Below are 11,832 nucleotides of genomic sequence, written 5' to 3' on the forward strand. Positions count from 1 at the left end.
TATGTATCTCCCGCTTCTCCTTCCCTAGATCCTTGTAACATGGCTTCGCATTGATCGTTTCCTTTCCCTTTTTCCTTTCAGGTTTAACTCCTCACACCTCTTTTTTTCTCTTCCCGCTTCCCAAGGGTTCCCCACCATCCATCAAGTCCCAGAAGCGACATGACGGAAGAGACATCGTTTCTGACCTGAATTTTCCTGTCAGGATCCCTTCTGGATTACCGACCCCTGCAACCTCGTCCAAGCAGAAAGCTTATAAACCCCCGGTCTTATTAAATGCGGGTTTTGCCTTTAGGACCTGCCTATCACACGGCGCAATCTGGCAATTTGACTGATCCGATCCCATCGGGTTACCAGCGCCAAATCCAAGGATAACGACCTGCTTGCTTGTCTACATACAACAGTACCTACACACTAGTCAAACTAGACTAGCCTATCTAGCCTGTCTAGCCAAGACTTAAGGGCTAAGGTCTTGGCCAGCCTATGTTTCTGCGCGTCCCATCAACCCCATCCCACTTACCCAGACAACCTAGACAACCTAGACAACCCAGACAACCCAGACACAAAGTCAGAGCGAAGAAAACGCGGCTCCGCAGCATCTCTCCCCCGCCTTACATTATTTGCGCCAAACCTTACCTGACCTGACTTGACCTGCCTTACCACGACGTTACCTACGCAGCACTACCGTACCACTCCAATCTCAAGTCGAATCTTCGGCGGTCACGAGGATATACTGATATACTGGCTTGAGTCCTTGGCAGCAACTTCAAATCCACATTGCAAGCTAGTCTCCGTCTTCCCATCCCTTCCCCCCCCCCATCCCCCATCTAGGACAGGACATACTTGCCGTTATACCCACTGTCACCGTACCGTATCTACTTTCTATTGTCTAACCCAAATCTATCATTAACCGCATCCTTCTCCAAAGGTCTGATTCTAACCGAACCCTCCCCTTCTTTATTTTTCAACTCCCCCCTTGCTCTTTTTATTCTTTTCCTTTTCTTTTCCTTTTCCTCCGGCTCTGCCAATTTGCGCATTCTGGCCAAGGAACTGCTCAGTTCTGAGCTGGATAGCGCGCACAACCACCTCGTATTTTAGCGATAGGGTCCAAGTCCCAGTCCCCACCAATCCGCGTGCGGCTCGTTGCGGCAGACAAGCCCAGTGCGCGGCGTTACTCAACTAACGGTCGAGCCCGTCTGCCCAATCGACTTGGTAAACAGGTGTGCGCCTGGATAACATTTCACAACTTCGCAGCTTCACTTATATGCGAATGGGAGGGCGACCGCGACTTCGATAGTGTTAAATCACGTTAGCGCAATTTAATCCAAACTCCCACAAAACAACCGACAATCTTTATTTTGGTTTTCTGATGATGACTTGAGTCGCCCAATGCGTGAGTAACGGCCATTCCATGCTAGAGAGTGAAAGCATGACTGCGACCGTCGATTCGGCCTTCGCTCACGACCCTTCAGCTAGCGACGTGTACGACCCGGATGACGTTTTACCCCAGAACAGTCCCTTGATGAAGGCTCACCGCCCCAAACTCGAACCCTCGCCCTCCCCGCCGGCGTTACCTATTCCTAAAGTCAGTCTTTCTTCTAGCTCGGGTCGGATATCTTCTAATCGACGGCAAAAGGTTCGTCCGAGCCTCGGCGATGCCGTGCTGATCCATTATCTCGACGGTGGAAAACGGCCCGAAATCGTCGCCGAGGCATGGTCGCGACCGCTCGCTCATTACGACGAGGACGACGAGGACGACGGACAAAGTAAAGGGGACACGGAAGAAACGGTCGATGAGTCGGGGGACGAGGATGATACTAGGAGTCACGAGATGTCCCCAGGTCCTGCACATCGCCGTGCTTTTCGTGCTGCCGAGTCGTCAGTATCAAAGTCCATAGATTTACAATTTCTTGCGACAAACGCGCTCGCTGCTGCTAAAGCGGCATCGAAACCGGTAGATACGGATGATTCGCAAATAGCTGATGACGATTCTAGAGTTGCGCAAAGAGCGACGCCCGCTCCAAGCTTCAGGACAAATGGCGCACGAGATGACATCGCGATGAAAGATGCAAACAGACCCGTTCTTCAGGCGCCTATCTCTCCTTATGCGTCGCAGGGTCCACAAGAGATGTATTCCCCTCGGAATTACACCCCAAGTCAGGTCCTGATGCATCCAAACAATGTTCGATCGCCGCCTGGTTTAAATACTCCCACCGATCGTGGGGAGTTGCCTCCGATCCAAGAGGTGTCCCCGAAATCCGACTCGACCAACCATGATCCGCTGCCCTCTATAAGGGCTCAGCTGCTCGATCAGTTCACAGGTCCTCCGAAGGAACTGGCGATGCGTAGCGGACCTCAGTATCCCCACTCCCCCCCAGGTGGCCCACCGCGCATGGGCGGGATCCCCGGGAGCCATGCATCACCTCCGATATCTCCTAATGATGCGTATCGCCCAGGCATGCCTTCCCCAGCTCACACCCTCCCTGCTATGAGTCCTTTTTTCTATCCAGGTGGCAATAACACAAACCATCATCGATCTGGTCAGGATTATAGTAGTGGCAGCAATGCGGACACTCCAGGTGGTAGCGGTGGTGATACTTCGACACCTGCTACTTCCATCACAGAACGGATGAGCATTGATAATATGACAAATCCCGCGGTTGGCGCATTCGTTTGTACTGTACAAGGCTGCACTGCGCCCCCGTTCCAGACACAATATCTGCTCAACTCACATGCAAACGTACATTCTTCCGCCCGTCCGCATTATTGTTCTGTAAAAGGATGTCCGCGAAGCGAGGGTGGAAAAGGCTTCAAGCGTAAAAATGAAATGATCCGTCATGGTCTCGTCCATGATTCGCCTGGGTACGTGTGTCCGTTCTGTCCAGATCGGGAGCACAAGTACCCCAGGCCAGATAATCTGCAAAGGTGAGATATTTCTTCAGGACTAACAAAGGCAATCAAGCGGGTTTTAATCGTAGAGTTAGGCACGTACGGGTCCACCATGTCGATAAAGATAAGGATGACCCGGCCCTTCGCGACGTGCTTTCGCAGCGCCCGGACGGACCTAACAGAGGACGGAGACGTCGCGGCGGTCCATGAAGATCTTGGGGGAGCGGGGTAACGAGGAAAAAAAAACGAGGAACGCGAAGAATGAATGCTTCTGACGATACGATATATTGCCATTCTATTTTAGATGTACATATGGTGCAGATGATATCCCGGAGGGCGGCTGGTTCTAAAGCTTTGGACGCTGGTTGTCGCGTCGTCGATATTTGATTGAGGGACCGGGGGCTTCTACGGATCATACCTCGACCAAACGGGAGGAGTTGGCGTTCTGGGCGTAGCCAATTATACCACATAGGGGAGTGCTTATTGTTGGGCTTTTTTTCTTTTGCTTTTTTTTTTATGTCTGCGAACGTTTTGTTCTACATACACTACATATACCTACTCATTCGCTTATTTTATCCCCCCCTTTTTCCCTCACCACCGCATGCATTATTCAAAGGCAGGGGGCAGCTCGGAATAGGGCTAGGTAACCTTGATACGACGGTTGATAGTCGAGGAGTGCTTCGCATCATATAGCTGGCTGGCTAAGTTAGTTAGCCTGGCGAGAAATCTACCTACCTACCTTACCTTGCTCACCATGTCCGTGTTCATGTCCATGTTCAGACTTGGAGGGGCATAGTTGCGTAGCAGGAGGTACTACGTATGTACCTACACTGGCTACTATGGAAATTCCTGCTAGCTAGCAAGCCATAAGATGGGAGAATTGGTGGTTACCTCCTACGTACCTAGGTATGGCTAGCCATCTACGCTCTTCCATCGAGGTAACGTAGAATACAAAACCATGAATTATCCACGTCCACTATATTGCAGCTTTTGAATAGAGACCCGATAAATGAAAGGGACAATGAAGAAAAATAAAGAATACTATATATGGAGCCCTTTTTTTCTCTCCCTCTCTTGCCTTGTAATAAACGCTTCAAAATCCCGAAAAGCAATATGGATGTATAGCTAACTAGCTAACAACCTAGGTAGCTAGTTCCGTGTAATACGTCAGGTACCATAGAAAGCCCTTTTTCTTTTATCCTTGTGTTCCTTACCCACCGCACCACGCTACTCTTCTATTTCCGTTAATACAACATAAACCACCCGCTCGTAATCTTCTCCGTATCGCTTCCTATGTTACTCCTTGTCGACGTTCTGATTCTTTCTTAGAGGTATATAGGTAGGTATTCATATTCAGATAATAAACCACGTAATAATCAACTTGACTCGGTCAGATCACACGTTCACCGTCTCCCACATCCCAACCTGTACCGGTCCCTCGCTGAGGATCTCTACTTGCAGTTCGCCGCCGGTACCGTCACCTATCGACGGCGGGGAGTGGTATAGACCTAACTGCTCGACGACAAGCCATAGCCCGCCGCGGCGGGGATCGATATCGAACTCGCCCGTGCGCAGCCCGTTGGCACCGACTTCTCTGAACTCGCCTGTGCTGCTGGTGGTACTGTCCGTAGACGCAATGACTAGTTTGTCGGGCCCCGTGCCGTATTCGATGCTCGCGCGCACGGTGGGGTGCGATCGCGGCGTGCTGGCGCCTCCTCGGGGTGTGGCGCAATAGTTGTCTCGCATTGTTACGACGACGCTTGCGCGCGTGAGCCGAGCTGCTGAAATGGCGGCGCGCTTCTTTTTGTGAACTTCGCTGTCAGAAGATGAAGAAGACGAAGAAGACGGCGATGGACCGCGGAACACAAGATCCGGTAATTGCGTGCGCAAGCGGCCTGCGGCGTCGGCTGGCACTGGGGCCACGGCGCAGGTAATATCGGAACCGACGCGTAGTGTAAAGTCGGCCAGGCAGCCTGGTTCAAAAGTCGAGCATACGACGGTGTAAGTGCCGGCGTCGACGGCGGGTGCCTCGGCGAGTGCGCAGCCGCGCCGGTAGTCGCCCGACGTGACGACTAGATCACGGTTTCCGACGGCCGTGACACGGCGACCGCCAGCCCACACCACGTCAATGTGCACGGGTAGGTCATCGCGTGCGGTAGATAGTAGGAGTGAAAGAGGTCCTGCTCGGGGGAGAACGAGGCTGAACTGAGGGTTGTCTAGGTAACTGGAAGAAGCAGCGTTACCGCCGGCGGTGCGGCGCGTCCAGGATCCTTTCACGTCTATGTAGTGACGCAACACGGGCTCGGCTGGGGCGACGACAAGAGGAGCGCGCGAGAAGAATGACAGGGTAAAGGAGTACTGTGGGAGGGGTAGTTCTTGAGCGGCGACGACAACGGTGTAAGTGACACCACGCTTGGCTTCGAAGGGTGCGAGCGTTTGCGGGGAGTCTATAAAGTCACTGCGGAAGATGGGCTGGGTGCTTAGTTGCACACGTTTGCCTCCGCTATTCGCAAATATGTATATACTTATAAAGCCGAGTCTACTAGATACCTCGGCGAGAGAGGAGATGGTGGCATCGTCGTCGGCGGTAGCACGGTACTTGCGCATAATATTGAGCTCTTCGTCTTGGAAGTGACGGCTTAGCAGAATCCAGGTGCTGCCGTCTACCGCAGTAGACATAGAATACTGGGGGTTGTGTGCGAAGGAGCCAGCCATAGTAGCCTCGGGGAGCTGCCAGGTGAAGTGGTGGTCCTGGCGCTCGGTGAAGAGGCTCGGGTTCCAATTTAGATAGAGAGATTCGAAGTTCTGTGTCACATCATCGAAACTGATCCAGAAGGAGCCTGGCTTCAACTTAACGGGGTGATCATCTGTTGCCTGATGTGATGTGTCGAACGACCCTGCCCCTTTCCAGCTGAGACCGTCGCACCATGGATTTTTGATCAGTAGTCTCCTACTCTCTGATGTCTCGGACATATCAAGGACCGCGTAGTCGTGTTCTCCTGCTAATCCCAACGTCTCCTCCTCATCTGATGAAAGCCGCCCTGTCCCTAACGTCACTACTACGTCGCCGTAATCGTAAGCCTTCTTGACACGCTTCCATGTGCGGTCCCAGTCTACCTCATCGCTCTGTAGGAACAGTTGCTGCGGTATCCAACCCGTCAAGACGTATAGATCAGTACCGGAGTTACTTCCTGGGAAGTCGTACCCGCCCCGAACCTTCAAATAGGCTTTCTCCATGAGGGCAGGCCAGATGAGATTCGGATTTTGACGGTCTACAACATATAGGGTGCGGTCCGTTGAGGATGAAGGGAGGCGATCATCAATGACAACTTTCCGGAAGCAGCCGTTGAAGAGCATGCGGAACACATACTTCCCGTTGGCAGAGAACTTCGGCCGTCCGCTCTCGGAGTCTATGGGGAACATTAGGGCCGGTAGGATAGATGTAGGGCCCGGACGCAGGTGACGCATACTGGCGCAAAGGCTTGCAACGACAGAGCAGTCTGTTGTTATATCCTGGACTAGATCATAGTCGTGTTGGGCCTCCATTAGGAAGTCATTGTTCTGTTCAGCAGAATTCGGCGGGGTCTCTCGACCCAAAATCTCCAAGGGACGTTTCCAGCCCGAGAAAACGGCTTCCTGGCGAGTAGATAATGAAAAATTTGAAGGATCGTTAAAAACATTGCCGGTGAATTCATTAGGGGTGGGATCTGAGTCCCACGGCGGAAAGATACTTCCATAAAGCCGAGAGTTACGAAGTAGGATGGTTTGCTCGCTCGTAGGGGTTTTGCGTACTGGACGTGGTAGCCTCAGACGCTTCTCCACCATAGCGACGCTACCCCTAGCTTGACATAACTTCTTGAGGTTCTCGGCCTTAGAGAGTAACGATTGGCATTTTTTAATCAGACGGCTTTTATCTTCGGGGCTGGACGCCACTTGGGCTGCTTTCATATATAATTCTGCAGCCGATGTAGCATGATCGAGGGCTTCTCTGCCTTCAGTCCTGGAGGACAGTGCCTCTTGTTCCTAAACATGGTTAGATTTAGAATGGTTTCCCTTGAGATTACTATTTACCTTTGCCTTTGCCTCCATGGAGGATAGGTTTAACTGCTTTAGTTATCGTGGCATCTAGGTTCTGAATCGACTGCGCTCGCTAGGTGAGCAGGGGATTTAGTAGGCAAAGGCCGGGAGCACAATTAGAAACTCCACGTCAACTATTACTGGCAAACAACAACAGCATCATATCTCTCGGAAACCCGTCTGTTGGACCTCTCTAGGACATGTAAAACGGGATATAAGTTCGTGTTTAACGACCTATGTTATGTGGGTAGGTGTCGAAGAAAACGGTGTTACGTTATAAATAACTGACATGGCCCACGGAGACAACGCATCTCATTGTATGTATGGGTAAAGCTCCAACTGGGTGGACGATACGAATGACATCAATATATATATAGGTAGGTATATATAAAAGAGACGAAGTAAAAGAGACGATTCGATATGTTACTTCATTTCGAAGTTTGTATAGGAAGTAGCTGGTGAGATAATTGACCTACCTATTACCACCCCACATTGAAAACATGTTTGTGAGTGTTCTAGCGTGATGATTTACGATGGTGCCTTCGGAGCTTTTTATGAATTGGGCTGTTGCTAGCTGTGGATTTATTAGTTGTCAAACTTTCTATTATGTTGCACAGATAAGCACCTGGCTTAAGGATAAGGGAGACATTATTACATAAGGTAATGACACTGGAACCAAAAAGGTATGGAATCGGGCAGGTTCAGGTCAATTACATATCCGGATTAACAACGTCCCGGGAGTGGACCTGCACTTTCTTCCAGCATTCAACTTGATTCGTGCGCATTCCTACATGTACGGATGACCCTTTCAAAAGTTTTGTCCATAGGGCACCCCTGTCAGGCCCGACACGCACTGACCATGATTGGCCAACACCTTGCGACATAAAAATAAATGTATATATAAAATACTTATTTTATATTTTAAGCTATAAACCGACGGAGAAATGGAATAAAAAGTAGAAAAAAAGATTATATAACTTTTAATTTAATTATTTATATAATTATGACTTTTTATAATTTTGTAATGTTTTTGAAAGGAAATATCGTGGCTAAAAGTGATAGGGTATAATATGATACATGCTTCAAATAGGTGAGCAGCTGTCACTAAGCATGGTCAGTGCGTATCAGGCCTGGCAGGGGTCTTCCTATGGACAAAACTTTTGAAAGGGTCATCCGTACCTAGGCTACATTAGGTACATAGGTAGTTGCCGACGAGGGTGGGCCAGCCAGCAATGGCCGAGGTCCATTATTCACGGGCGCTCTTTTTAAACTCGGCTTTGCGTCTTAGATCCCCGATTTTCGCATCACCGGAGTGACGACGTCAGGATAGCTTCATTGTCCTGTGCAGACCCGGGGGATTAGTATTTTCCTCTTTCTTTATAATTACTTCTTAGAGTGGCCTAGGCTAGTACTTTACGGAAATGTATACAGACATTTGAATCGCATCCCTCCATTCTATATTTCATGGTGCGGTAGCAACTAAAAACAAAAAGCAACCGAGTGGCTTTTAACCATAGGGCTTTATCCGTGCTCGTGCAGGTAGTCTTACTTCCGGCCTTCGATTTGTCAATTGCGATTTAATCTTGTCCCATAAACACCGGCGTCGTCAACCAGAACGTTCCTAGAGTGTGAGCCTTCGATCGAGGAGGATATACCATATTCAATTGTAGGAGATATCGACTAGCTGCTATGGCTGTGCAGTCAAAACCTGCTCCGCTACCGTCATGGGGTTTTGCCGTAGCTGGTGCTACGGGCGCCGTTTTAGCTAATGCCTTAGTATATCCGTTGGATATGTAAGCTGTTCTTCGGGTTTGCGCGGAATCGGTACTAATTACATGTTTGTTTCTACAGAGTAAAGACACGTTTGCAGGTCCAGGTTAAACGAAAGCCTGGCGATACGAGCGAATACACCGATCCTCATTACACGTCGACGTGGGATGCTATCACTAAGATCACCGCGGAGGATGGAGTCAAAGGATTATATGCGGGAATGAATGGTGCGCTATTAGGAGTCGCCTCGACTAATTTCGCCTACTTTTATTGGTACTCGATCGTGCGAGAGCTTTACTTCAAATCGCAGAAGGTTCCGGCGCCGCCGTCCACGGCTGTTGAGTTGGTACTGGGCGCCATAGCTGGTGCCGTAGCTCAGTTATTTACGATTCCGGTGGCCGTGGTCACGACGAGACAGCAAACACAAAGCAAAGCGGATAGGAAAGGCCTCCTAGATACGGCTCGCGAGGTTATTGAAAGCGAGGATGGCTTCTTCGGTCTTTGGAGGGGACTGAAAGCTAGCTTGGTGCTGGTAGTCAACCCTGCTATCACATATGGCGCGTATGAGCGATTAAAGGGCACTTTCTTCCCTGGAAAGGCCCGCTTGACTGCAGGAGAAGCTTTCCGTAAGTATACCCTGCTGTGATTCGAAAGGGTAGACTAACCAAAATTATACAGTCCTTGGTGCTACGTCGAAAGCCTTAGCTACAATTGTGACACAACCTCTAATAGTTGCGAAAGTTGGCTTGCAATCGAAACCCCCACCGCAACGTGAGGGAAAGCCATTCAAGGGCTTCATCGAAGTGATGCAATTTATTATCAAGCATGAAGGTCTGCTAAGCCTTTTCAAGGGCATTGGGCCCCAGATTATAAAAGGGTTCCTGGTGCAGGGAATACTCATGATGACTAAAGAGCGGTAAGTTTTAGCACACTTATTATATCGATTATAGGCACTTATATACTAACTTGTGCTTATAGGATGGAATTTCTATTTATCCTCCTATTCAGATATGTTCGTAAGATTCGGTCAGAACACCTCGCTAAAGCAGCTGAGTTGGCGGCAGCCACTGCTTCCAGAGCGAAGCTCGCCGTTCCCGTTACAATCAAGTAGCCGAGTCTCTTAGAGAAGCATTTTAGAGGCGAAAGAAAATACATATACGCAAGTATATACTAAACAAGAGACAATGCATTTATATAATCGATTATGAGTTAGGAGTACAGGCAGGCTAGGCGCAAGTATATAAGAATGTCTTTTAGGGATGTTTTAGAATCATATTCATACCGAAGTCAATAGTTTTAGCGCAAATTAATAATTGGATGAAACAAAAGCACCTCTGTGTTATACTTGCCATGAGAGATAGAGGTATCTTGGCTTGAATTATGTCTTTAATGTCTCCAGGACATGTGCCACATGTACATTGGAACCAGGTAGGTGAAAATACTTGGGTACATTAATGTTGTGACACCCCACCTTAGGTAGCACAATTCTTACAAAGCCACTATCATTTGTTAAAACACTGTGGCTTGACCCCTCGCTTAATTTTCTGCCCACAACTGGTAATAGCAGACGCACCAACTGAACTTCCATCTTTTCACTGACAACATCAACCTTCGTCGATTACCGTGTTTCCCCAAACAACCCGACGTCAATCCAGTCACAATGGCGAGTAAGTTAAGAATATTATGCTCTAATTATCAGCGAATGGACAGCTCACAATTTTATCATAGAGTCCAAGAACTCGTCTCAGCACAACCAGTCGCGCAAGGCTCACCGTAACGGGTATGTCCATTTCGAGTCGACAGAGCTGTTTCGATGAAGCACTCTAGACAGTCTACACCCGCCGAATCCTGGCTGACAAATTGGTGATGTGTAGTATCAAGAAGCCAAAGACCAACAGATACCCGTCTCTGAAGGGAACCGACCCCAAGTTCCGAAGAAACCATCGACATGCTCTTCACGGCACCATGAGGGCCTTGGTACGTCACTCGCCCTATCGCACACACATAACTTGACTATGTGGATTTCGCAAATAAACATATACTAACAATCAATACAGAAGGAGCTGAAGGAGGGCAAGCGAGAGACGGCATGAAGTGGTGGATAAATGGGTTCCGAGACACGACGTCGCGAATGCGCATCAGGGCACGATTTGGGGTTGTTCAGGCATGATCAAGGAGTCAAGGTTATGCATTTGCTGCTTGTATCCAGGCACAGTCTTCTACAATGAAAAAGAAGAAGAAGAAGAGGTAACCAACTGAGTTACATTCGCCAACGAATTTCCTGCGCCCCTGCGATTTTTCTCCCTCCCGCTGCGCCCAGTATAACCGTAAGTTGGACCAATACGTGATGACAAAACGGCATATGTGTGTACAGTTCTAGGCTTACCCCATGCCTATCTACTGAAGGATATTTCTTCTCGTGCCGAGAGCGATTCGCCAGTCAATTACCAAACACTCGTGCTTCGACCTGCTCTAAGGCAAGAGTGCATGGAGACTAGGCAACATTCCCAGATGGTCTATTTTGCTTTGTCAATGAACTCATCATTTTACCACATACTGTAGCATATCTGCTTAATAGGACAAGTAGACAAGCCAATTGTCATGAGTTTCTAAACCACCGCATCTTACAGCATCATGATCGAAGTCACGTGATACGAAGAGTCTTCACATGCTTCTTGGCTTGGGTGAGATATATCCTATGTGTGATGTCTTAAGATCTGTGCTTAGAGCTACAAGTATGGCATGCAATCGAGAGTATCCTTAGGTAGTGTCGAAGATTCAGACCAACTTGAGACAACTTCCGACGATACGCTTCATACCCTTCTGTTTTAGATACCGTCGTTAGAAATAGCCAGTTATGATCGATATGAAATACATATAAATTGAACGTATACGTGTTCTTAATGTATTTTGCATAAGTTCACAGCCGCCGTGGGCTCCAGTCTACCAGTTCTTCGATAGATGGAACATGAAGGGTGTGTGGATGATCACGCCCTAGCCGACAAGTTAGGCGTTTCGAGTTCTCCTAGCCGCACTAATAGGGGACCTGTACGAAGCAATGATTCCTCTCCAGCAGGTATTTGCAATGGATGTAATGTG

General features: G+C 48.9%; 4 protein-coding genes across 4 annotated transcripts; 3 read left to right on the forward strand and 1 right to left on the reverse strand.

Annotated features, from left to right (window-relative positions):
* Window positions 1–1,426: 1,426 nt before the first annotated feature.
* On the forward strand, window positions 1,427–3,096 carry F4817DRAFT_314796 (uncharacterized protein; the record flags this gene model as incomplete). The annotated part of the gene is made up of 2 exons (XM_049300452.1): window positions 1,427–2,922; window positions 2,982–3,096. 2 exons carry the CDS (start codon window positions 1,427–1,429, stop codon window positions 3,094–3,096), a joined length of 1,611 nt encoding a protein of 536 aa, XP_049160241.1.
* Window positions 3,097–3,727: 631 nt separating this feature from the next.
* On the reverse strand, window positions 3,728–7,158 carry F4817DRAFT_67164 (cysteine proteinase). Its single transcript, XM_049307747.1, has 2 exons — window positions 6,958–7,158; window positions 3,728–6,909 (listed from the first exon to the last, which is right to left on the reverse strand). The coding sequence occupies exons 1-2, from the start codon at window positions 6,973–6,975 to the stop codon at window positions 4,282–4,284; spliced, it is 2,646 nt and encodes an 881-aa protein (XP_049160242.1). The 5' UTR covers window positions 6,976–7,158; the 3' UTR covers window positions 3,728–4,281.
* Window positions 7,159–8,214: 1,056 nt separating this feature from the next.
* F4817DRAFT_334149 (mitochondrial carrier) lies at window positions 8,215–10,106 on the forward strand. The gene is made up of 4 exons (XM_049302859.1): window positions 8,215–8,756; window positions 8,815–9,359; window positions 9,412–9,649; window positions 9,712–10,106. The coding sequence occupies exons 1-4, from the start codon at window positions 8,653–8,655 to the stop codon at window positions 9,842–9,844; spliced, it is 1,020 nt and encodes a 339-aa protein (XP_049160243.1). The 5' UTR covers window positions 8,215–8,652; the 3' UTR covers window positions 9,845–10,106.
* Window positions 10,107–10,224: 118 nt separating this feature from the next.
* On the forward strand, window positions 10,225–10,812 carry F4817DRAFT_334150 (ribosomal L29e protein family-domain-containing protein). Its single transcript, XM_049302860.1, has 3 exons — window positions 10,225–10,400; window positions 10,462–10,513; window positions 10,608–10,812. The coding sequence occupies exons 1-3, from the start codon at window positions 10,394–10,396 to the stop codon at window positions 10,744–10,746; spliced, it is 198 nt and encodes a 65-aa protein (XP_049160244.1). The 5' UTR covers window positions 10,225–10,393; the 3' UTR covers window positions 10,747–10,812.
* The last annotated feature ends 1,020 nt before the right edge of the window (window positions 10,813–11,832 follow it).

Source organism: Daldinia loculata (genome assembly GCF_022478755.1).
Source record: "Daldinia loculata strain CBS 113971 unplaced genomic scaffold F4817scaffold_17, whole genome shotgun sequence".
Taxonomy (NCBI): Eukaryota; Fungi; Ascomycota; class Sordariomycetes; order Xylariales; family Hypoxylaceae; genus Daldinia; species Daldinia loculata.